This window comes from Oryctolagus cuniculus, chromosome 6 (genome assembly GCF_964237555.1).
Source record: "Oryctolagus cuniculus chromosome 6, mOryCun1.1, whole genome shotgun sequence".
Classification (NCBI taxonomy): Eukaryota; Metazoa; Chordata; class Mammalia; order Lagomorpha; family Leporidae; genus Oryctolagus; species Oryctolagus cuniculus.
In genome coordinates this window covers 23,170,154-23,195,690 of record NC_091437.1, presented here as the reverse complement: position 1 = coordinate 23,195,690, position 25,537 = coordinate 23,170,154, and the positions used below count along the sequence as shown (strand labels likewise).

The window sequence follows — 25,537 nt, the reverse complement described above, 5'->3', positions numbered from 1 at the left end:
GCACTGCCGAGCCCTGACTGCTTCATTCGGCCGAGGAGGGAGGAAGTGCACAGAAAGGGCACGGGGCCGCCCCCCCCCCCCCCCAGGGATGGAAATGCCGAGGCAGCCTCCTCTGGAGTCCCCCTACCCCAACTCCCCACCACCGTCCCCGACCTGCTCAGCCCCGGCCCCACCGAGGGCGCCTTGGGCCGCTCGGAGCTCGCTTTGCCCGGTGGGCACCGGCTGAGCCGCTCAGCCTCCCGGCTCTTTGCGCAGTGCCGCCCCGGCCAGGGCGCCTTCCCCGCCACCCCCAGGCCACGGCACCCTGCACAGGCTGTTGGCGGCGACCCTCAGGGTTCCCAGGGTGCTAGAGCCCTTGCTTGCTGGGAGCACTGGGGTGGGGGTGGGGGTGAGGGACACTGAGAGCCTCCTGAGGCGCGGGGTTGCTCTGTCTCCCGTGGGCGCGCGGCCCTGACAGCTGCGGGGGATATTGGGATATGCCTCTTCCCTTAATGTCCCAGCACGCCGAGATCCCACCCAGGGGCGTGGGACTGTGCCGGGGGAGAGTGTCCGTCACACAGGGCTCACTTCTCACTTCCCTTCCACCCCGGCTCAAGGGGGCGGCTTCGGGCTGCCTCCACCCTCCCTTGGCTTTTGGAAACTACTGAACAAGACCAGCCTGTAAACTGCCTGTAAAATTCTGCTTCCCTTAAGTAAGTCACTTCTAATGGCAAAACAAAATGTTTGCAGCTGCAGTGGGTGAGCAAGGAGGGGCTGGCGTCCTGCTTTAGGATCACCTTGTGATGCGGACTGGCACTGCCCTGAGCCAGCCCCGGGCGGGCGAGCCCTGGCTGGGAGGAGGGCACGGCCACAGGCTCAGTCAGGAGCTAATAGCTACAGAGCCCTGTGCACACACTCTCCAGCCAGGGCAACACGGCCTCAGAGGTCAGGAGTGTCAGCCCCATTTTGCACAGGGAACTGGGGTCCCCGACTCTTGAACTGAGCCAAGGTCACACGGAGCCCAAGGACTGGAGACTGCAAAGCTCTTCTCACCCCTAGCTGAGGAATGAGGAGGGGTCCTCGCTGCAGGATGGCCCAGACTGTGGGGTTCTGACACGGACAGGGCCAGATACAGACTGGGGGGTGGGGGGGAGGCTGGGCAGGGGGCTGGAGCCAGACCGCCCCTCCCCCCACCGGCTCCAGTCCAGAGCTCCGACCCCTCACTCTCTGGAAACATAAACACAATCACATCTGGACTCAGAGTGCCTCCCCCAGCCTCACACATCTGCCTGGGGGCCCTGGTCTCAGTCGAGGGCAGGAGGCTGGGGAGACCAAGAGGGAAGCGGAGCTGGAAGAGAGTGGGCAGCAGGGAGGCAGCCTCTCCCCAGGGGAAGCGCGGCCGGCCGAGGAGGGGGTTGTACAGTGGAGATGCAGTGTGGCTACAGACAAGTGGAGGGGCAGAAGCAGTCCACAGCAACCCCACCACCCGTCCAGGGCTGTGACCAAGCAGGTGAGTGCAGGATCCAGCCTGCTATCCCCGCCCCCAGCTGCCCCGCGGTTGGCATGCAACACCGCACCCAGGAGGGCTGCGTGGCTGCAGGGTTGGAGCTGGAGGATCCCGAGGGGCTGGGAGGGGGTGGATTCTGCAAGTCCTAGCTGCTGTGCCTGAGAGGGATTAGGGGAGGGGGCCGTTGTTCATTCATCAACAGGGACTCTGCTGCTGCGGGTGGGGCTGGGGATGGAGCAGGGGGGAGAGACCCAGTCCTGGTCCCAGCCGCCGCCGCCGCCGCCGCCGCCGTGGGCGAGGAAGCCAGCAGGCACGTAGGTCACTACAGACCAGAATGAGGACAGGCAATGGGGTGCTGTGCACAGAGGAAGAACAGGGGAGCCCTGCTTAACAAAGAGGGCGTTCAGGCATGGCAGCTCTGGGGAAGTGGCTCCGTCTGTCTTCAGGGCAGGCACAAGCACTCACGGCACACCCCCACACTGGGAGCCTCCCCCCCCCCGCCGTGCCTGCATGGCACCCATTGCTCTGATGAGGAGCCCGACACTCTGAGATGATGGCAGGGCACTGGCCCAAGGCCACACAGCAGGAAGTGATGGGGCCGATTCAAGCCCAGTCAGTGCCCACGCTCTGTCCCCTGCAACCGGGCTGCCCCATACCCAGCACTGTGAACAAAACACAGGGTGGTTCCTGGCCTTGCAGAGATGGAAGTTCTCGCCCCAGACACAGCCAGCAGCTCTGTCCTTACCTGGTCCTGACAAAGAAAGCCTCAGAGGGGGCTGCAGCTGCAGAGAGGCCACAACTTGGGGACAGGGTGCGGGGAGGGCGGCGCCCAGGCACTGTGGGCACCAGAGGAAGTGGCACTCGGCTGAGTCGTCACCGAGGGAGAGGAACAGTCACTTTGGCTTGTGTGGCCCCCACTGGATGCCATACCGCTGTGCCCAGATGCCAGAGTTGTCCAGAAGGGAAGGGGAAGCCTCACCTGTGAGATGTGCTTTGGAGGGGGCACTGCCCCAGGGCGCCAGCCCGGGAGGTGCCTGTGTGCCCTGCCCCGCCCAGGTAAGATAGCAGCAGGGCCTGGGCCACCAGGATGCAGGTGTGGGACGTGAGCGAGGGAGGGGTTGCAGCCCATTGCCCTCCCGGGCTTCTGGGCCAGTGTCTTGGCCTGGGTACATGGGAACGGAGTTTGGGCTCCACCTCTGAGTCGCCTTGGGCAAGAGACTTAATCAGCATCTCTGAGCCTCTCCTCTTCCATAAAAGGAAATAACAATCATTTCGCACAGTTGCTGAAAGCGGGAGGCGAGACGCTGCACGCAGAGCCCGCGTGTGGTGGTCTGTGGAGTAAACACTTGGTGGTCACTGCGGAGGGCTCCTCACTATGCTTCTCCATATTATTAAGACGCAGTGTCCTGGCTGTCCTCTGGAGGGCCCTGTTCCACACTCTCCGCATTAAGAAGGCTTCTCGGTCCAAGTCACAACAGGCCGTTTCTGAAAACCAGCTTGCGCCCCCCGCCCCGCCCCCGTCCCATTTCTGTCTCCCATGTGAGTCATGACTGACAGTCCTGTCGAGCACCCCGTCGGGCCCTCAGTAACAGCCTGGGGTCCTGCGCCCTGTCTTCCTACTGTCCTTTGTGGGCCAAGCCTGAAGGAGCAGATCCAGAGGCCAGCAGTCTGCAAGATGAGCCGTGGGGACAGCTCGGGGCTCCCTGCAGTGTGGGTGAAGATGCCAGGAGGCTTGCTGGCTCCCCATCACGTTAGGCGATGCTAACATAGGGCCCTGTGCACGCACTGACAGCCACAGCGTGTGTGCCAGGCAGCGACCCTGAACAGCGAGGCTTGCCCTCCTATGCGGCACAGGGGAAATTCAGAACTTGTCCAGGATGGCTCAGTTAACAAGGGTGGGGGGGACAGCACCTGACCTGGGCTCCAGGATCCTACCCCCTGCTCTAGGCAGGGCCTGCCATGAACACGGCTCTATTTGAGGGGTAAAGAGGAAATGAAAACATCCTGTCACTCTAAGAGGCTGGGCTCAGCTGGGCCAGGCCGAGGGTGCAAGCAGCAGAGGGCATGGGGCCCCGGGGTGGTGGGCAGGGGTGCAGACAAGCTTTCAGGTGTAGAGGGGGCGCTGGAGTGCCAGCCGTGACATCTAAACACCCACAGCTTTTCCTTCCCTGGGCTTGGGTTTTGCGGTCTCTGCCTCCCCAGAATCCTCCTGGGCCTCTCCCAGCCCTGCTGGCCCTCTCCTCATAGGAAGCCCACTCCTCACAACATGTGGGGCCCTACCAGGGCCCCAGATCTTGCCTTCCACTGACTGGGTGGCCCAGGGCAGCTGTTCACCTGCCAAGGGGCTACAGTGTGCCCTGGAGATGCTGCCACTGGAGCCCGCGGTGCTGCATCTGGAGGAGGGGAAAGGGGAGGGCAGGGTGGCCGTCCTGGAGGAGCAAGACTGCTCTGGCCAACATGGGCACAGGTCTCCGTGATGTCCTGTGCTGTCGCTCCACACGCTTCGTTTCTCTTATCAGCTTCCTTTTATAGATGGGGACGGTGAGGTTCGGGGAGGCCATGTACCTGTCCAAAGGCACTCAGACCCCAGTCCGTCTGACCACAGAGCCCATGGACTCAACTACTGCCCCACTGCCTCCTGGAGGCTGCCCAGGCAGCTGGAGACAGGGTCAGAGGCCAGCACAGGGCCTGAGTCCAACAGGCGTGGACAGTGAGAGCTGGAACAGGGTCTGCACACAGTAGGTGCTCAATAAACACTTGCTGCATACACCTCAGTGCACCCATGAGACATCCTGCCCCTTCCCCTTCTCTCTCGCCTCCTTCCTTCCTCACTAGCTCAGCCCTCCGTGAGTAGCCCCTGGCACTGCTCTCGTCACTGCTTCTAAAAGTGAGTCTGAGCAATTTTTTAAAAAAAGAAGAGTTCAACTTAAAACTGGGCAAAGGAAAGGAATCGGCATGTCTCAAAAGAAGATAGTACAAATGGCCGACCAGCACGTGACAGGGTGCCCGACATCACTCATCATCAGACAAAGGCAGATCAAAACCACTACGAGATAGCACCTCACACCCATCGGGATGGCTATTTAAAAAAAAGAAAGAAAGAAACCAGGAAAGAACAAGCGATCGTGGATCATGAGGATGTCGAGAAACTGAGTCTCGGTGCACTGCTGGGTAGGAACAAAAAATGGAGCAGCTGCCAGAGAAAATGGAACAGTTCCCCCGAAATCCACACACACAACGGCCACACAATGCAGCAGTCCCACTGCTGGGTGTGCACTTACGCGAGAGCAAGGACTTGGAGAGACTTGCGTTCACCTATGCTCACAGCACGAGCTGAATCTTGCTCATCACAGCAGCCACAATGTGCAGACACCACAAGGCTCCATCAACAAACGGTGGACAGAGGATGGACATACATACACTGGAGTATATTCAGCCTCAAAAAGGAGGGGGATTCTGACACAGGCCACAGTGTGGACAGACCCTGAGGACGTGGACTGAGATAAGCAGGACTCAACAGGCTGGATGTGACTGCAGCTCTGAGAGGGGCTGAAAAGAGGCAAGTTCAGGGTCCGATTGCAGAACCGTGGCCGAAGGAGGTGCTGCGGGGAGCTGTGTTTAAAGGCACAGAGTTTAGGTGAGAAAGATGAGAAAGTTCTAGAGATGGGTGGTACTGATGGATGTACAAAGAGCTAAATATGCTTTTTGTCACGGAAATACACACATCTTAAAAAGGCTAAAAGGGCAAATTACATATATCTTACCACTTTTTCAAAGTGGGATAGATGGGACTCGAACCAGCACTCTGACATGGGATGCAGGAACCTGGGTGGCAGCTTAGCCCACTGCACCACAACGCCTGCCCCTACCTTATCCAGGGGGCATGGAGAGGCTGGTGCCCAAGACTCCCGGGGCTGCGGCCACTACCAGAGCAGGTTCACTGCTCATTGGCAAGTCTTGTCCCTACAACCCTCGGCCCTCACAGAGTGGAGGGACCCCATCAGGGACAACTTCTTTACTGGATGTCTGCCTTTTCTTAATGGAACTTTCTGTCAAAAAACAAAACCATGACAAGCTACAAAGTGGTCTGTACACACAGTAACATCCTTGCTCCTAACAATGAACAGACATTTCTGAATGTGTACGAAGTATTAACATTAGCTACTTCAGGGAGCAAGGAAATGAGGTTTTTTAAGTTTGTCCTTTGCAGGTTTTCTTCTCTTTTTTTTTTTTTTTTTTTTTTTTGAGCGTATATCGCTTTTGTCATTAAACAATATTATTTTAAAAATGTAAACAGCTGTGATCCCCAGAACAGGGAGTAATCTGCCCCCAGCAGCCCTGTCCTGAGCCCCGGGCCTCAGCCATCGCGTACCAGGGATGCACCCACCCTGACCATCCTGCCTCCTCTAGGGCGAGCCAGCGTGACAGGTGTGGAGAAAGCCTTTACAGATTTTGACAGACACGAACCTTTCCTTTTCAAATACATTCCTCTTTGAACGGAAGTCAAGCCAATAAGAGTGTCCAGAGAGGAGAGTAATTTGTCACGATCTTGGACTGCTAAGCGGAGAGAGCTCAGCGTCTGTAAAAGGGGCGCCCGGCCCTGCCCCCCGTTCCTTACTTCACCTCCTTCTCCCTGCCCTCCTGCTCCCCAGCTCCTGTACTCACCCACCTTGCCCTGGCACACATGCAGCACACACACACACACACACACACCATAGTGCACACACACCTGTGCACACACATACACTCAGGCAAACACACGCACTGCGTGCCTGCCAGCCAGCGTGATCATGGAATCTTTATTGAAGACGTCCAAATTACCAGGGTTTTACTACACTACTAAAAATAGTCACGCTTGCTTCGCCTCTTTAATAAGCACACCGTTTCTAATTTTTCTGCCTGAGTAAACCGGAGCATCGTTCCAGAAACACGTTTTCACTGAAACGAGGCTGGTGTTTTCTGCCTCGTGTACCCCTGGCTCTCCGCCTTCCCCCCACCCTCCGCCAGTGTCCCCCTCGTCCCCCTCGGCGCCCAGGCCCCACCCTCCGGCACGTTCCATACACAAAGGGGAACGCAACAGTAATTTGGACTTGGCTTTCACACAAAATGGACCAATTTTTTTTAAGTGTTGGTAATTTGTCCTGAAAGTGGATCTAGGGAGTTGGGCAGGAGCGGCTTTGAAGAACGGGGTTTATGAGTGGAAAATGGGGCCTGGGCGTGTGGAATGCGCACGCCGCCCCTCCGTGCCTGGACAGTGCCGCACGTGTGATAATCACCGCTGAGAGCGCCATCATTGCCATTATCACATTATATCATTAGTGCTCATCAACATCAGACAAAGCTTATTAACCCAGTTCACTGCGCGGAGGGTTTAACGTCCCAGTGACTTCACGGAAAATGCTTGGCAACCCCTCCAAGGCACCGCGGCTACAGAGTGCTGGCCACGCCGTCGCCTGCCAGGCCGTGGCAGCCGGCAAGGGTTTCCCCGGAGCGTTCCCGCCTGTGGCCTAGCTGGGCACTTTCCAGGACACACTGGGATGGAGGCTTGTCCCCACCCGGGCTCCGGCCTCTCCCGGCACAACTTCTATGGGCGCACACCCTCAGCCCAGGAAAGGCGACTGAAGGAGGAGCTCATGCGCAGTGGGGCTGGGGACCCCCGGAGACACCCTGGCCAGGGGCTGGCATTGAGCTGGGTGTCACCACTGACCCTCCCACAGGCTGGCAGGGGGCGGCTGAGACCCACCCAGGCCCCCGGGTTCCCAGAGACTCCCCTAGTCCCCCATGCCAGGGAAACGGCTGAGCCAAGGCTGGTGCAGGGGCCAAGAGAGCTGGATTGCAGCCCTGGGCTGGGCTCCTCCCCAGGGCCTGACCTTTCCTCCCAGAGTCCAGGCCTCCCTGGGTGAGTCAGCCTGGCCTGCGCCCACGGGTTTCTGGGGCCGGTGCTGGGGTTCCAGGAGCGCTACGTGACGAGCACACATGGCCCTCAAGAGGCACAAACTCCGTGCTCATCTCAACCTCCTGCCTTCTGGGAGCATCTCCGAGTCTCGGAGGGTCCCTGTGGCCAGCCTCCTGCCCCTCCACACTCCCCCACACCTCCGGGAAGCACCTGCACTCCCAGACACTCACGGGTCAGGAGCTACCACTTGGGTGAGATGCAGTCCCCGCGCTCTGAAGTCACGGAGTCCTGGGCTCCCACCAGCCACCTCCAGGGCGCTGAGGACCACGGACGAGATCACACAGGTTACAAGCACGAGCTTCCGACAGAACCTGACTCCACTCCTGGTGTCACTTCTTACTCGCTGCCACATAAGCTCTGAGCCTCAGCTTCCTCACCTGTGACGTGGGGAAAACAGGGACCAGGGCTGTGGCACAGTTGGGGTAAGCCACACGGTGCCGTACCAGCATCCCATCTAGGCGCTGAATGGAGAGCTGGCTGCTCCACTTCCGACCCAGCTCCCTGCTAATGCACCTGGGAAAGCAGCAGCAGATGGCCCAAGTCCTTGTGCCCCTGCACCCACGTGGGAGCTCCTGGTGAAGCTCCTGGCTCCTGGCTGTGGATCGGCCCAGCTCCAGTCACTGGAGCCGTTTGGGGAGTGAATCAGCAGATGGAAGATCCCCCCCCCCAAATCTAGCTCTCTGTCCCTCTAACTCTGCGTTTAATAAATGAATAAATAAGGGGAACATGTGAAACGTTGCATGAGCCTGCTGCACTGAAGCCCAGGGGAGTGACATCGTAGCTGCACCGCTGTGTGCCCAGGAGTCTGGGATGTGCCTGCGACACTGGGTCCTCCTGCTGCTCACCACCTCCTTCCCTCCAGAGCGTCAGAACCGGCTCATCCCAGGCAGCGGGGTCACTGGCATCCAGGCATTAGGCTGAGCGCACAGTCCACGGCCTCGCCACCTGGAATCACGGGTGTCCACAGCGGAGAATGAGGGTCTGACTCCAGGTGGCGTCTGAAAGGTCCGAGGTGGGGCGGGGGGAGGGGGGGGAACGAGAAGCCAAAGCTGACAGGAGCAATCTGGAGCAACTGCTGTGGAAGAGACCTGGTCCCCAGCCCGGAAGGGCAGGCAGGAGTGGGATGGGTGGGCAGGAGCAGAGGGGAGACAGAGCCAGGCAGTGGGGAACTCTGGGAGATGTGGGGAGACAAAGCAAAGGAGCTTTAGGAGCCGGGGGAGGGGACAGAGCCACCCTTAGGAAGGCAGTGGCAATCAGCTCTGGCCAAGTCACTAGCTGCTGACAGTCCACACTGCCCAACTCACTCAAGCCCTTGGGACGCTGCTCCAGTCTACTTCCCCACCCTGCAGCCCCCCACAGCCCTGCTTAGAATACACACACACACACACACACACATCAGTACATGTGCAACACATTGGTACACGTGCACACACACACGTGCACACACACCGGTACACATGCACAAACACAAGTGCACACACACCGGTACATGTGCACACACACTGGTACATGTGTATACACATACAAATGCATGCTCACACACACTGGTACACATGCACACACACATACAAGTGCGCACTCACTCAAGTTTGCACACACACTGGTACACGTGCACAAACACAAGTGCGCACACACACACCAGTACATATGCACACACACAGGTACACATGTGTACACACACAAGTGCATGCACATATACAGGTACACGTGCACACACATACAAGTGCACAGACACAAACACACAGGTTGCTTAACTTTTTTTCAAGGTGAAAACTGTGTTGCTTTTCCTGATCATAAGATACGTATTTGTACTAAAAATTGAAATAATTCAGGAAGGTGGGAGAACAGAACAGAGGTGAAGACCACTTGCACCATTACTGTTTACGATTCCCTTCCAGACACGAACGTACACTAGACAGGGGCACCTCAGAAAGTTCCAGAAAGGGAATTACAAGAGACAGGGGCAGGCGCTGTGATGCAGGTCGCACGGAGGCTTGCAGCCTGCACCGGGTACTGCAGCGCCGGCTCCAGTCCCAGCTTCCTAGGAGGCAGCACGTGACGGCCCCTGCCACCCACGTGGAAGACGCAGACGCGGTTCCAGCTCAGCCCTGACTGCTGTTGGCATCTGGAGAAGAAACCCACAGTTGGAAGATGGCTCTCCGTCTGTCCCCCTCGCTAGAGGTCAAGGACGCCTCTCCTGCATACGCAGGTCACTGCCTGGTTCTATCATCTTTGACGTCTGAGAGAGGAGAAACAGCCCCTACCACTTCATAGGTGTGGCCTTACTTCTCCATTCTTTTGGATACAGATGTTGTCACACCTGTACAGCCCTGAAGTTGCCTTTTCCCATCTAATCCTTCTCTGCTTCTTTCAAGTGCCAGATAAAAAAAACACCATCACAGCTGCAAGGCTCCCCAGGGGCCCCCTCCTGGTGTCCTTAGCCCCGGGCCCCACAGGTGAGTTATCCACAGCTGTAGGAGCAGGAAGGGGACCACAAAAGACTGACCAGCTACCACCAAGAGGCCAGCCTCCGGGACCCCTGCGTGGCCCTGGCGGGGCTGGGCATCCTGCTGGGGAGCCCGCTCACGCCGGCCGGGCAGCTCCCGTCTGCGGCCGAGCCTCCACGTGGGCCGGTTGTACCGGAGCCCAGGCGGCGGCGACGTCCAAGCCAAACCGCGCTCTCTGCCCAGGCTGTAATTTCCTGATTAGGCGCCGCAGTCACCACCCTTTCTGCACACACTGATTGCTTCCTGCCGTCCTCTCAATCTCGGGGGCTCCCAGGGCTCCCCGGGCCAGCAGACTTCAGAGCTCTGACCAGGCAGGGAGAAGGTGCCAAGAAACTGGGCAACCAAGGCCTCCTCCCACAGCCAGGCCCTGCTCAGGAGGGAATCGTGGCTGGGTTTCTAAAGTTCAAGAAACAGCTTTAACAAGAACGAGCAAGGCTGCTGTGAGCCAGGAAGCACAGGGGTACGTGTGTGGCCTGCGTTCAAACGCCGACGCCGCCCCTCGCGAGGAGCGCAGCCAAGCAGGGCTCTCCGAGGGCCAGCCTGCCCACCTACCAAACCAGTCACAGCACCTCAGAGGGCTGGGAGTCCATGGGCAGTCATGTCACCTCTGAACCTCAGTGTGGCCACCTGGCTAACAGGAAGGACAGCAATACCTACGCACGGCTGTCATGCCATTGCATGATCTTTCAATGGGACACAGGCAAAGTAGCAACTGTAGTTCCACCATCGCCAAGGCCTGCCCTTGGCCAGGAAGCCTCCTCCTCCAGCCCAGCGGCCCGTTCCAAAGACATCTCTTTATCTTGGGCCCTGGTCCCAGGCACCACCATCGCAGTGGGGAGGCAGGAAGGGAGTCTGGGCAGCGGGCCTCACGGACGCAGAATTGCGGGCCAGGAACGCCATGGCGCTACCACCCCAGTGTGCACGCCTCCAGGTCCGTCCTGTCTCCCGAGAGCGTTAGAGCAGACTCTTCACGCCCCAGGGGTCTCCTGCACACCTCCCTTGTGAGACTTTTATAAAAAGTCAGTAGCGCTTGGTGCCACCACGCTCTGGGGTGCTTCACCCAGAGGCCCTGAAGCCCTCTTATGGGGTCCTGCCTTAGCCCGAGACATCTTGTCTCTACAGGGTGGGTCTTTAAAAGACTTAAGTATTTATTTATTTATTTGAGTGGCAGAGAAAGAGGGACACACACACATACACACAGAGACAGACACAGAGAGAAATCTTTCATCTGCTGACTCTTCCCCCAAATGCCCTCAACAGTCAGGTCTGGGCCAGGCCAAAGCCAAGAGCTCCAGCCAGCGACCCTCATGGGTGGCAGGGGCCCAAGTTGGACCATGATCCACCACTTTCCCAGGAGCAATCAGGGAGACAGGTCAGAAGCAGAACAGCAAGACCCAGTCTGGTGCTCTGACATGGGATGCTGGTGTCGGCCGTGGTGGCGTTCCTTGCTGCACCACAACGCCGGCCCCTACAGGGGTATTTTTTGTGTAACCTGAATAAAATCCTGCCTCCACGTGTTGCTAAGTATCCATGGGGCTCCACTCTTAAAAGGTACAATACAGCAACTCAGAGTCATCTTTCAGGAAGTCCAACCATGACTTGCCTATGCTGGCGAGCACGTGTGGGGATCCGACTCCTGACTCACTGGACCCCCCCCCCCAGGTGTCCATGCTGGCTGCGTCACAGCCGCTGCCCAAAAGCCCCGGATGCCCAGCCCCCAGCGTTTACTTCCTGGCCGCTTCTTTGCCCCAACTCCCATGCGCACTGCTGCGTGCGGGGCTCTGTTTTGCCCAGCGCCTTGCCCCTCCACGGAGGAGGAGCACCAGGAGTCGGCCGGGACGTGAGAACACGGCCACTCCCCACCAGAGCCCACGACACGACCCAAGCCAAGATGCGACTCTGGGTAGGGAGGTGGGGGACACTTTACCCCATCTGTCTCCTGCCCTTCACTTCCCGACCTCCAAGAATCAGATCAGCAATGGCCTCTCCCAAGGAGCCTGGCTGGGGACTCCCTGCAGGGGCTGCGGGACACAGGAGCAGCCCTAATGGGGCGCCAGGACAGCCAGGACAGGGCCAGGGGCACACGGCCCGAGGGCAGAGCTGACCTGTGGAAGGCCCCTCTGCCTTGGGAGGCAGCAAGGTGCAGTTTCCAACATCCTGGTGTCGGATTTCCAGGGGCTGCCGGAATAAACCACTGCCTTCCCCGCCACTCTACAGGGACTGCTTCCTGCTGATGGAATCCACAGTTTAAAAAACAAAGTCACCTTCCAACACCCCCTGCACTGGATCCTTCCCACAGGAGCTGCGAGTGACCCAGGTGCCCTGCATCCCACTGCAGCCCCCAAACAACCACGCTGGTGGGCTGGCGACGAACAGCCCAGTGAGTAGAGCCGTGTGGAGTCCCAGCACTGGGACGTCGGGTGGAGGGTCCTGCTTTCCACAGCCAGGCCTGGGCAGGCAGAGCCACTTCTGCCCCCAGCAAATCAACTGCAAGTCTTGGCCAAGCCTGTTTGAGTTGGTGAAGGCCCAAGTGGGAATTCCAGTCCGCCAGTGTTTGCTCTGCAGGCACACAGAGCCAAACACAAATGCTGCTTTGGGCCCCGGCGCCAAACATCCTTCGGCTTGTGCCGCCCGCAGCGCTGGGCCAGCCCCGTGCACATTACCCCGCCCCCCCTCTCTGGGCTCAAAGCCTTCTTCTTGTGCCCTGCAAGGTGGCTTGCCCAGCCTTGTGGCACCCCTGTGGCCTGGGATGCAGGCCTGCCGGGTTGGACACGCCATCTGCCCACCATAACCAGCCCCATCAGAAGCCAGGTCCCCACCACCCTGTCCTCCCTGCCCCCTCGCCGATGGCCCAGTCATTCTCAGGCCCTGGACAGCACAGCTGCCGGGCGTGTCCTCTGGCCAGGGCGAGCCTTGAGTTCCCGTCTCCCCAGTCCCAGGTCTGCTACGTCCGGGGGGAGTCGGACCTCAGGGCCACCTACCCAGGCCCAGGTCCCGAGGACGGGGAAGCAGCACTGTCGCAGCAACTCCGGAGACGCCGACTCAGAAGCTGTGTTTAATGGGGCTCAGCACAGCCTGCGAGGCCCTCCGAGCCGGGGCCCGCGCCAGCTACTTATCATGGGACTTCTGCGAGGACTGCGACTTCGGGGGCAGGTCTTCGAGCATCAGGCTCAGCACATGTGCGATCTCATAGTACAGCCCTTGAAGCCTGAAGTGGAGCAGGAGAGGGCGCCTGAGGTCAGGGCAGGCTCGGGGCCACCCTGGCCCCATCCACCACACCCCTGCACCGGCACCTGCACCACACCCGGCCCACGTGGGGCTGGGGGAGGGCCAGGTCTGCTGAGGGCCAGGTCAGGCTGGGCTGGAATCCCGAGTTTGCCCCTTGGTGTGAGTTCTGTCACCTCATGGCCCTGAGAAGGGTATCACGTGGAGGCGCCAGTCAGCACTTGGTCCACTTCTGAGCCCAAATGGGCCTTGCGTGAGCCCTCCTTTTTAGCTCTGCTGGTCTCTGAAACCCCCAGGGGCTTTTCAGCGAGAACTGGGTTCATCGTGCCTGTCCTTGCTTGAGAGCCCACTGTGGCTCCCTAGTGCCCGCGGCTCTCTGTTAGATGCTCAGTAGTGGCAGGTCACCGCCCCAGAACTGGGCCAGCCTGAGCACAGGGCTTTACATGCATGCTTTTTTTTTTTTATTTTTTAAGATTTATTCATTTAAAAGAGGGAAAGACAGAGGGAGAAATCTTCAATCCGCTGGTTCACTCCCCAAATGGCCGCAACAGCCAGTGCTGGGCCAGGCCAAAGCCAGAAGCCAGAAGCTTCTTCCAGGTCTCCCACATGGGTAGCAGGGGCCCAAACACTTGGGCCATCTTCTGCTGCTTTTCCCAGGTCATCAGCAGGGAGCTGGATCAGAAGTGGAGCAACTGGGACTTGAAACAGCACCCATATGGGATGCTGGTTACAGGCAGTAGTTCTACCTGCTACACCACAATGCCAGCCCCTCTTTTTTTTTTTAAATTTATTTATTTGTTTGCAATGCAGAGGTGAGAGAGACATAGAGATAGAGATAGAGGCCGGCGCCGCGGCTCACTAGGCTAATCCTCTGCCTTGCGGCGCCGGCACACCGGGTTCTAGTCCCGGTTGGGGCGCCGGATTCTGTCCCGGTTGCCCCTCTTCCAGGCCAGCTCTCTGCTGTGGCCCAGGAGTGCAGTGGAGGATGGCCCAAGTCCATGGGCCCTGCAACCCATGGGAGACCAGGAGAAGTACCTGGCTCCTGCCATCGGATCAGCGCGGTGCGCCAGCCACAGCGCACCGGCCGCAGCGGCCATTGGAGGGTGAACCAATGGTAAAGGAAGACCTGTCTCTCTCTCTCTCTCTCACTGTCCACTCTGCCTGTCAAAAAAAAAAAAAAAAAAAAAAAAAAGAGAGAGAGAGAGAGAGATAGAGATAGAGAGAGAGAGAGAATGAACATGGAAGAATGCTACCATATGCTGGTTAACTCCCCAAATGGGTGCAGTGGCCTGGGCCGCTCTAGGAGAAGGGCAGAGCCTGGAGGTCCACCCTGGTCTCCCTGTGTGGGTGGCAGAGACTCAGGTAGTGGCCCATCTCCCACTGCTTTCCCAGTTGCATAGCAGGGTCAGAAGCAGGGCAGCTGCCACACAGGACACCAGAGCCACGAGTGGCAGGTGGACTTGCTGTGCCGCAACACCGACCCTGCATGTTCTCACCAGATCAGCCAGCAGCACCCTGTGTGACAGGCAGGAAAGGGGGAGGGACCTGCCCGAGGCCACACAGGAAGCACCAGCAGACCCAGGACAGGAGCCTCAGCTCCTGACTTGCACCCAGTGTTCTTTCCTCTCCCCGGAAAAGCAGTAAGGAGCAGCCTGGAGAGCCAAGCAGCTGGCATCCGGGTCAGAGTGGCAGGGGCAGGCTGGGGCGCAGCTCCCTCAGCCACAGGCCAGGGGCACGGGTGCAGCCCTGCGCCCCCAAGGAGGCCTGCTCCACCGGCCCACCCTGCACGCCAGCCTCCATCCCCCTCGTCCTCCTGGGGCATTGCGGCGGGGACTGACTTGGTGACCGTGGCGTCCTGGTTGTCCAGAGTGGACAGGTAGATGTCAATGAAGGGCAGGCTCGTGCCGAAGTCATCCAAGACCATGGGGTCCGTGTGCCGCAAGGTTTTCTTGAAGTTCTCCACCAGCTCGCTGAAGCTCTTGTAGTCGACGCTTTTCTGGAGAGAGACGTGGCCGAGAAGGCCATGGTGAGCAGGAGGGACCCCCCTGCCAGTGAGTGTGGATGAGCTGGGGGTCAAGAGTGCAAAGTGGAAGACGTGGCACCTGAGCCACCACTTCTGACATGAGGATGGGAGGCATGCGAAGGAACCCGTGAGAGGCTGAGCACGGCTCAGCGTCACCTGCTGCAGCCCTGGACAAATCCTGGGCACAGTCATGACAGGCAAATGACCCACCTCAGAGAAGAGCCTGAGGAGGGACGTGGGGACACAGCACAGCACCCCGGCTCAGCCATGGGCACTCAGGGCACCAACACAGAAAACAGAGGCCCTCCAGCCCTCAGCCCTGGGTCAGAAAATGCCCTTGCGGTGGTCTCAGAAACACAGGAAGGCCCAGCACATGCGCTCACACCCTTATCCTCCATGGCCTGGGCCGCCTGGCACCCAGACACTTCAGCAGGGACAGTCCTGCCACACAAGACCTGGTTCTGCTCAGGGCGCATGCTGCAGCCACAATTCAGTAGAACGCAGACAAGCCACCTGCCTCACCTAAGGCCATCTGCTCTCCGGAGCCAGGCCCCACCCCCGGCCACTCCTTCCTCCCTGCCCGTGCTCCTCTGTCCGCCTGCACACGGCCGGCCGGCACCCACCTGCTTCCGCATCAGCCTGCTGACCTCCTCCTGCTGCCGCTTCAGGATCACCTGCTTCTCTTCCATGAGGGTCACGTGCCGCTCCAACATCAGCTCTCGCTCAAACTTCTTGATGGAGTCCTGGAGTCAGAAGACAGAGGCTGGGGCAGGCTTTCACCCACCAGCCCAGGCGCTTCCTTCCCAGCCTGCTCACCCTCTCCCCCGGCCCCCAGCACACACAGGGCTCAAGCTGCCCATGCAGGGCAGGGGCAGCGCCTCCCTGGTCCCCCTGTGCTGTTGGCCACTACCGTGAGGCAAGGCAAACGCACTGGCTCGGTGGCAAGAGTCAGGCTGGGCAAGGGAAGGACCCACCTCCCCACCTCCACTCCCGCTCAGCAGGGACACACGCTTGGGACTCTCCCCAGAGACCTGGCCCGCACCAAACCTGACTCGGCATGCCTGCAGGTGCAGCTCACCTCAGTGTGCATGATCATCACACCCACAAACATGCTGAGGAAGATGAAGGAGGCGATCAAGATGAAGGTGATGGTGAACGCCCGACTCAGAACAAAATTCCGGTTGTCCAGCTGCTGCTGCAGGTTTGTCCAGCCATCAACCTGCTCGGGCAGGGAGGGTTCACTGTCACGGTCGGCAGGGTGGGTGGGCCTCCCCGCGTGGGTGGGCCTCCCCAGCTCAGCTAAGGGAGCTCCAGCCCCAGTGTACTTCCTGGCCCCGTCCCTCAACACTTGAAGTTCTCCACAACCTGGCTCCAGTCTATCCGCGGTGGCCCAGGGACGCAGGGCTCGCTGCGTGTGGACACTGCTGGTCAGCACGCCAGGCCCACCTCTGCAGAGCACACACGCTTTTGGGAGTCCAACAGGGTCCAGGGTGGGCTGTGCGTCCTCGCTCCAGGCAGGTTTGTGCCCGCCCCTTCCCAGAAGGCCAAGGGGTGTGCGTTCACTTGTAAATTAATCTTAATCCAAGTGAGCCGGCATTTGCGAGCTTTTTCTAAAATGTCGTGTGACCCTGTGGGACACCCAGAGTCTCTCTAAGGACTCGAGAGTCTACAGGCAGAGCTGGACCCCCGTCTAGGGCTGCCCCCAGCTTCCCCAGGCCCACCTGCGCTCCAGAACACGGGGAGGCCCCGTGCGAGACCCAGTATGTCCACATGCTCCCGTCACCTCCATGGTCACTTCTCAAAACCCAGCCCTCGCCCCGCTCCAGAACACAGTACCGTGGCCAAGCTGAAGAGAGTGAAGAAAGCCACAGCCAGGTTCCCCCAGTTATTCAGGTCGCCTTTCTCCGAAGCACCAAACAGGCAGAAACCCAGGATGGCGAAGATGTACATGAGGACGAAGAACAGGGTGAGCACGGAGGCCACGGTGTACACGGTCTGCCCCACGGCCGTGATGAGGGTCTGCAGGGCAGGGGCACACGGCTCAGGCGAGGGCGCCCCGCTCACAGCCAGCCCCCGCCACCCGTGCTCGGGAAGTGTCAGGACAACGAATCAAGTGAATAGGAGCTGTGCCCAGGCTAAGGGCTGGATCAATCTAGCTGGGCGTTATGGGTGTCTGATACACACCTGCTTCTCAGCCAAGAGCCAACCCTGGCCCTCTCAGCCCCAGGCCACCCTAGGAGTGAGGATGGAGCAGCCCAGAGCAACACAGCTCCCCATCCCTTCCTGAGTCTTCTCCCTGTGGAGCGGGCGTGTCTTATCTCCCTACTACAGCACCCACTCCTGCAGAGCACAGCGTGCAGCCAGCTTGCCCCCCTCCCTTGTACGTGTGCAGACTTCATTTCATGAGGGCCGCAGCCAGGGTCCCATTCCTGGACACTGCAGAGCTGTGCCCACTCCCAAGCCCTCCGCTCCAGGCCACCACCCCCAACCACTAGTAGCCCAAGCACCAGGAAAGGAGGCATCGAGAGCAGGTCACCTGCTGCCCCGACTGCTATGGCAGCTGCCTGCAGGGGGCAGTGGGCCAATGCCGCCCTCCTCCCCAGGGAAGCAAACCTGTGTTTGGGGACAGAGCACAAGAGCTGAGAGATGAAAGAACTGCCTCCCTCCCTACTACACGCACAACGTCCTTCCCGAGAGCCAGTGAGACAAAACCCTCCAAGACCACTGTGGATTGGGCTCAGAGGCCGGGAGGAGGAGCCTGGGGGGGAGAAGGGTCTGATGCACTTGCAGAGAGTGGGGAGGGGTCCCGTTGGGTCTCGCACCTCCGGGCCAGCCCAAGGGCCAGCACCAGCAACCGCTTGGCTCGGTCAGAAGGAAGCAACTTAGAGAGTGCCCCCCAGCCCCAAGAGCTGGTCTTGGCAATGGTTCTTCAATGCACAAGCCCATCAGTGCACAGCACAGGAAGAGACGGGGGGGAGTCCAGGCCCCTGGGGGCAGATGCCGGGACCCCCAGAGGCTGGCAGCTCCTTCCCTAGAGTCCGGGGCTCCAGAGGTCCCCAGCCCCGCCAGGTCTCCAGGGGACATCTCATTTTGCCTTCCCAAATTCTTTGGAGATGCAATTCCTAGAGCCCAGTTCAGCCTTCCAGGGCTCTGGGTCAAGCCACACTGTCCTCCTGGCTTGGGACATCGTGGGTGTGGAAAAGGCTGGCAGAAAGGGCAGCCCCAGGCGCAGGTTCAGGGCGGGGAATGATTCGGCCTGAGGAAGAGGAGCCCATGCTCAGGCCGGCGCTGCAGCTCACTAGGCTAATCCTCCGCCTTGCGGCGCCAGCACACCGGGTTCTAGTCCCGGTGGGGACGCCGGATTCTGTCCCAGTTGCCCCTCTTCCAGGCCAGCTCTCTGCTGTGGCCCGGGAGTGCAGTGGAGGATGGCCCAAGTCCTTGGGCCCTGCACCCCATGGGAGACCAGGAGAAGCACCTGGTTCCTGCCATCGAATAAGCGTGGTGCACCCATTGGAGGGTAAACCAATGGCAAAAGGAAGACCTTTCTCTGTCTCTCTCCCTCTCTCACTGTCCACTCTGCCGTCAAAAAAAAAAAAAAAAAAAGAGAGAGAGAGAGAGAGAGAGAGAGAGAGAGAGAGAGCCCATGCTCACGCAGCCCAGCCTCTGAAGGCCGCGTGCACACTGAAAAGCAGAGTGATGGGGCCATGTGGCCCTGGAGAGCCCAACAAACAGAGCTGCTCTGTGTGCAAGACAGGGACTCCCGCCTTGTGATGCAGGTTCACTGGTGCCGGCTGAACTGGACTTCCTTGTAATTAAGCAGGGCCAGAGACCCCGTCTGGGCACCAGGACTGCCACTTCTTCAAGGGCTCTTTCTGGACTTCAGTCGAGACACACAGGTGGGGCCACTGCACCAGCATCATAAAAGGGCACTGGTCTGGGTTCAAGTCCTGGCTGCTCCATTTCCAATCCAGCTCCCTGCTGATGCACCTGGGAAATCAGCAGATGACCCAAGTGCTTGGGCCCCTGCACCCACATGGGAGACCCAGAAGAAGCTCCTGGTTTCAGTCTGGCCCGTCCTGATCATTGCGGCTATTTTGTGAGTGAACCAGTGGATGAAACATCTAACTGTGCCTTTCAAATAAATACCATAAAAATAAAAAGACAAACAGGCATAGATGTGCAGTTCTGGCCCTCAGCAGCTCCAGCTCCCCAGCCAGCCGGCCACAGGGGCCGTGTCACCACAGGTCATTACTATGATATCCCCAAGGCCACCACACAGCCACAGCCTGCCTGGCTGGTGACCCCCAGGGCCCGTGTGGGATACAGGATCAGCTTAATACAGAAAAACCCTGAGGCCCAACAGGAGGCATCTGTATTCACAAGGACGTAGGTGGCGCGGACCTGCCCGGCCCGTGGCCCCAGGCACATTCAGGCCTTGGCCTTCTGGCCCAGCCCCGCAGGTGCCGCTGTCTCCCTGCCTTTCTGCTCGCTGCTCCTTGCACCGCCCGACCATCCGTTCCTGCAGCCCAACGCCCATCACCCCCTTCTGCACGTGACTCCCGCGTGTCTCTGCACCCTCATTTTCAGGGCAGCCTCTCTCCTGTCCTCAGCCAAAGAGCCACTCTTAGCCAAGGACCTCACTCCCAGCAGCTCTCTCCCAGGGGGCTGCCTGCCCCCTGCTGGCCTCAGGTTCAGGGGCCACCCTGTGCCTTCTGGGAGCCCCTGCCTCCACGGGCAGAGCCTCTGCTCTGGGCAGGATCGGCCTCTCGGCTACCCACACCCTCACGTCATGACACCTCTGCCTCTAGCTGCACCTGCTCCTTCTCTATGCCACCCTGCTCGCAGCCTGGGGGCTGGCACCATCTTCATGGGCCACCCACCATCCCCGAGCAACCAGTGACAGGGACGGCAAGGGAAGTGGCCGCTGGGCCAGGTGACAGAGGACAAGAAGCCAGGGCATCAGTGGCAGGCCAGGGAGTGGGGCCCAGAAACAGAGACCCCTTTCTCCACAAGCCTGGCCATGAAGGGTGGGGAGGGGACGCACAAAGGCATGCAGCCCCTGAGGGCCACCAATGAGTGCGTGTGGGTGTGGTGCAGGCAGCCGACAGTTCGCCTCCCTTCTCCAGGGCTGGGGCCATCGCTCGGCAGGCTGGGCGGGCACCTGCTACGAGGCCCAAACGCCCCTTGCTGGAGAAGCACAGATGGTGGAGGCAGAGCCAGGGCAGGCACACTGTGCCCAGGATGACCGCCTGAGGGCCTGGCATGGGCAGGGGTCAGTCCTGAGGCTCATTCTGAAGCCTTCTGACTCAAGGGAAGACTCCATGACTTCAGCAACCCAGGAAGACGGCTTGGTGGAAGCTGCACTTCCAGGGCTGCCTCAACAAAGTAAGGAGACTGTTCCCACCGAGCAAAGTGGCAGAATCACAAATGTGTGGCCCAGCAGCTGGAGAGAGGCACAGGCCACCGGAAGCCGGAGCCCGGGGCATGCACAGCAAAGGGTCCACAACACGCAGCACAGGACGGGGAAGGCCCGATGCCGCTGGGGCCTGGCACACTTTTCCAGCTCAGCTCTGCCACTTAACGGCTGCGTGACCTCAGGCCTCTGTTTCCTCTGCACGATGGAGCTAGTAATTCCTTTCTTACAACTGCTTTAAGATCAAATGCAATGGCCGGCGCCGCGGCTCACTAGGCTAATCCTCCGCCTAGCGGCGCCGGCACACCGGGTTCTAGTCCCGGTCGGGGCGCCGGATTCTGTCCCGGTTGCCCTTCTTCCAGGCCAGCCCTCTGCTGTGGCCAGGGAGTGCAGTGGAGGATGGCCCAGGTGCTTGGGCCCTGCACCCCATGGGAGACCAGGAAAAGCACCTGGCTCCTGGCTCCTGCCATCGGATCAGCGCGGTGCGCCGGCCGCAGCGCGCCGGCCGCGGCGGCCATTGGAGGGTGAACCAACGGCAAAAGGAAGACCTTTCTCTCTGTCTCTCTCTCTCACTGTCCACTCTGCCTGTCAAAAAAAAAAAAAAAAAAAAAAAAAAAAAAAAAAAAAAAAAAAAAGATCAAATGCAATGGTACCGGTAAGAGCAGCCTGCCACTCCTCAGGACTCATTAGCTGGAAGACAGCAGGAGCACTGTGGCTCCCCGCTCCCCGGGGGCTGCTGGGCAGATGGGCCCCCTCCCCGGGCTCCTCACACCGGGGAGACACTCACCCGGATGCCCCGGCTGTAAGTGATGAACTTGAGGATGCGCAGCGACTGGATGCCATCGGCGATGTTGAAGTAGGGGTAGTGCTTGTCCTTGATCTTTCGGAGGAAGTGGGGGATGACGATAATGATGATAATGACCACATCCAGCAGGTTGTAGCCGTCCTTCCAGTAGTCGATGGGGTCCACATAGACCTTCATGGAGAACTCGGAGGCATAGATGGACACAAAGATGACCTCTGAGATCTGCAGAGTGGCAAGGCTCGGAGGATCAGCAAGCTGCAAGGCCCATGGCCCTCTTCCTGCCTGGGCCACCCAGTCAGAGAGGGTGCACCTAAGTCCCCCACGTGGGCAAGAACCCGGGCGGCCACTCAGTGTACCTGTCTCCGTTCCCTTTCCCACAGCCCTATGCCTGGGGCTAGGTCTGACCCAGGGTGCTTGGGGAAACTGACGGATGGACAGAATGACTGCATTGGTCCCATTCAGTGCACGGCAACTCAACGCATCAGCAACCTGAACTCAAGGTTTCCCAAGAGAAGGTCCCAAGAGCTTGCTGCCCACCCAAATATACAAACTTATAGGAATACTCGAGACTGTTCAAATACCAGCTTACATCTATTAACTTAATCATATGTACTTAAAATCAGTTAACTAAGTCATTTCTCTCTGAACCAATCTTTTCAATCTTTTTCAAATTCTTCCCATACATCTGTAACACCAATGGCTTTGTTCTGCCAAAAAGCACCTTTATTTAAAAAAAAAATTTTTTTTTGAGGCAGAGAGGGAGGTAGAGAGACTGAGAGAGTCAGAGAGCTCCCAGCCACTGGCTCACTTCTTAGATACTTACAACAGCCAGAGGTGAGCTAGGGCTGAAGCCAGAAACCAGGAACCAAAACCAGGTCTCCCACACAGGCGGCAGGTACACAGTCCCTTGAGCCATCACTGCAGGCTTCCAGGGTTTGCATTAGCAGGAGGTGGGACAGTAGCTGGTGCCAGGACTGAAATGCAGGCACTCTGACGTGGGACGAGGTGTGTTAACCACTAGGCCAGACCCCTGAAGGGGTACTTTTTGAGTCATCCACTTCCTTGTCATCTAGTTTGATGCATTGGTCTGTGTATCATCCAAATCAATTCATGCATTCATAGTAAAAGCTCTGATTTGAACACCTTTCCTGTGCAATGTTTCAGGCTCTGGGAAATAAGCAGTAAGACAGAATGCCCAGCCCGCAGGAAGCTTACCATCTACTGAGGGGCAGAAAGAAAGGCTTAACAAACACATACGGATTCTAGCAAATACACCAGCCAAAGGAGACGGAGGGACTGGTCCTGTGGGGGAGGCACTGTCCCAGCCACCTGGTGAGCAAAGATGTCAATGGACAGGGGAATGGCAAGCACAAGGCAGGGTGAAAGGCAGGCCATTCGAGGACCTGCAGGGTCAGGAGAGCCAGGGCCCGCAGAGGGCGCCCAGAGCAGGAGCGCAGTGGGAGGGGCGAGCTCAGGTTGACCCTCTGCCTGAGGATTCTGAGCAAGGCAGTGAGCTGAACTGAGCACGGAAGACTCGCTGCGGCTGCTCCATGGAGCCAGCAGGAGAAGCAGCTGGGAGGGAACTCCCAGCAGCCACCCAGGTGACAGACGAGGTCACACAGGAGGGGCCAAGGAGCATGGCAGGGAAGGAGAGAGGGAACGCCTTCCAGGCACAGGGCAGAGGGAGCGACCACGGAGGACAGCAGGACAGAGAGGGGCTACTCCAACAAGTTCACAGAGAATGAACAAGAGGATAAAGTGCATGTTTCCGGGAGCTTTCTGAAGATCCCTGTGTGTGTCAGGTGCATCCCAGGAAAAGCCCTGCAGCCGCAATCACCCCTTGGGCTGGCGTTTGAGCAACCAGTGCTTTCATCAGTCCCGCGTGCATCATACTCGTGGTCTCCACGTGGCCACCGCGTACTATTTCAGATTCACAATTATTCTAGAACAATACAATGACGAGCCATTTACTTGGCACCCAGAAAAAAGAACATTACAGGTGGTCTCTTGCAGGTCTCTCACGGACCAAATCTCTCCTGTACCACGGTGGTGACCAACCATATCCTAAATTTGAAGCTCGCCATGCATAAGTTAATATTTTTTTCAAGGTCAAAGTCACAGAGAGAGGGACATTCGCTGGTTCACTCCACAGATGGCTGCAATGGCCAGGGCTCGGCCAGGCTGAAATGAGGAGTTAGGAGCTTCATCAAGGTCTCCGGCGACGCAGGTGGCAGGGGCCAAGCACTAGGGCCATCTGTTGCTCTTCCTGGGCTCATTAGCTGGGCGCGGGATCAGAAGTGGAGCAGTTGGGGCAGGACCCGGTGCCCACACGGGATGCCAGCATCACAGGCAGCGGTTTTACCTGCTACACCACAATGCCAGCCCCACGCACACATGATCTTACCAGAGCTGTCCCTACTAATATATTATTTTGGATTCTTCAGACATTACACAAATAGCATACACACTCACATATTTTTCAGCGATTTGCTTTTTTCATTTAAAATTATGCTTGTGGGAGTCACGTTGATTTCTATAAAACAAATTAACTTTCATCACTACTTGGCAATTCCACTTAAATTACTGCAGTTTGTCTAGGTATCTGCAGAATGTTTATTTGCATTTTTTCACAAAACAGTGCAACAGTACAAGGTCTGAACAAATTTTGTACGCCCTAGTGCACACGTGTGTAAAGTCTCTCTTACACACCCAGGAGTGGAAATACTGAGCTGTAGGCTATTTTCAACTGCACTAAATTTTGACAAACTGTTTCCTGAAGTTGCTGAATGAATTTACTTGAACGTCAGCAATGTTGCTAGTTTTCTACACCCATGCCAACACTTGCGACAGCCATGCTTGCTCATGTGTGTGAGTCGGATGAGTGTGAAGTCGCATCCTTTTAGTTTTCATTTCTCTCATTAATGAGGTTGGGCGTCTTTTTCTGTTTAAATCGTGGACTGTTTCTGATCTTTGCCACATCTCCTGTTGGGTGGTTTTGCCATTTTCTGGTTAACGTGGGAGACGTCTTGTACATCTCTTGGATCCTAACCTTCAGCCTGTTACAGGCTCCTCGCTGGCTTTTCAGCTTTTCTGATCTATTAATTGCAAGAAATTTAAAGTTTTAACGAAACAAAAGTTATCAAACTTTCTCTTCATCTGCATGTTTTTTATCTTGGGAAACAGCTCCCTTGTGAGATCACATGCCTATTCTTCTCTGTTTTCTCTCTGCTTTTCCAGTTGGGTCTCTAATCCATCCAGGTGCGCCGTGAGAGAAGCAAACATGTTCTTCTCCATGTGGGTACCCAGTCATTATAGCATCATAGTAGCACTTCATGCAACTTCCACCATCGCGGGGCACCTGCATCCTATCCACCACATGCCGGGCTCCACATGAGCCAGGTGTCTCCAGGGGCCAGGTCTCTCCGAGAATCAGGTCTCTCTGGGAGTCAGGTCTCTCCAGAAGTCAGGTCCCTCTGGGAGCCAGGTCTCTTTGGGGGTCAGACCCCTCTGGGGGCCAGGTCTCTCCAGGAGCACACCACTCCATTGTGTTTGCCTGTCCGTCTACCCCTGCATCATGGCCTTGCCTCAATTATTATGGCTTTACAAAAAACCATGTTATCTGGTAGTCAAACCCACTCCGTCTTGGTTTTTCTTTCATCTTTCATTCTTACATCCACATTTTAGAATTATCTTTGACACAGAAAAATCAATGCCAGACTTTATTGGAATTGCAGTAATTTTACTGAATGATTGGAAGAGATGGTACCTTTAAGAAAATTTGCCTTTTTATCCATGATTGGTATGATTCCATTTCCTTACTTCTTTTTGCTTTTTTAAAAAATATTCTTATTTTGAAAGACAGAGAAACAGAGAGAAGGAGAAACACAGATATTCTATCTGCTGATTCACTCTCCAAATGGCCACACCAGCCAGGGCTGGGTCAGGTGGAAGCCAGGAGCCAGAAATTCCATCTGATTTCACATATAGGTGACAGGGGCCCAAATAGTTGAGCCATCTCCTATTTGCCTTCCCAGGCACATCAACAGGAAGCTGGATTGGAAGTGGAGTAGTTGGGACTCAAAATGACACTCCAATATGGGATACTGGCACTATACCCTTCTG

The 25,537-nt window shown here is 57.9% G+C and overlaps 1 protein-coding gene across 1 annotated transcript in view; it reads right to left on the bottom strand.

Annotated features, from left to right (window-relative positions):
• Positions 1-12,985: 12,985 nt before the first annotated feature.
• The window catches only part of CATSPER3 (cation channel sperm associated 3), a 29,826-nt gene continuing 17,274 nt past the window's right edge, over positions 12,986-25,537 (bottom strand). Inside the window, exons 3-8 of the mRNA XM_002710102.5 lie at positions 21,398-21,637; positions 17,034-17,216; positions 16,276-16,416; positions 15,821-15,940; positions 15,013-15,170; positions 12,986-13,157 (exon numbers count right to left, since the gene is read on the bottom strand). Of these exons, the coding sequence (XP_002710148.2) occupies positions 13,058-13,157; positions 15,013-15,170; positions 15,821-15,940; positions 16,276-16,416; positions 17,034-17,216; positions 21,398-21,637 (942 nt within the window). The 3' untranslated portion in view covers positions 12,986-13,057. The remainder of the gene's footprint in view (positions 13,158-15,012; positions 15,171-15,820; positions 15,941-16,275; positions 16,417-17,033; positions 17,217-21,397; positions 21,638-25,537) is intronic.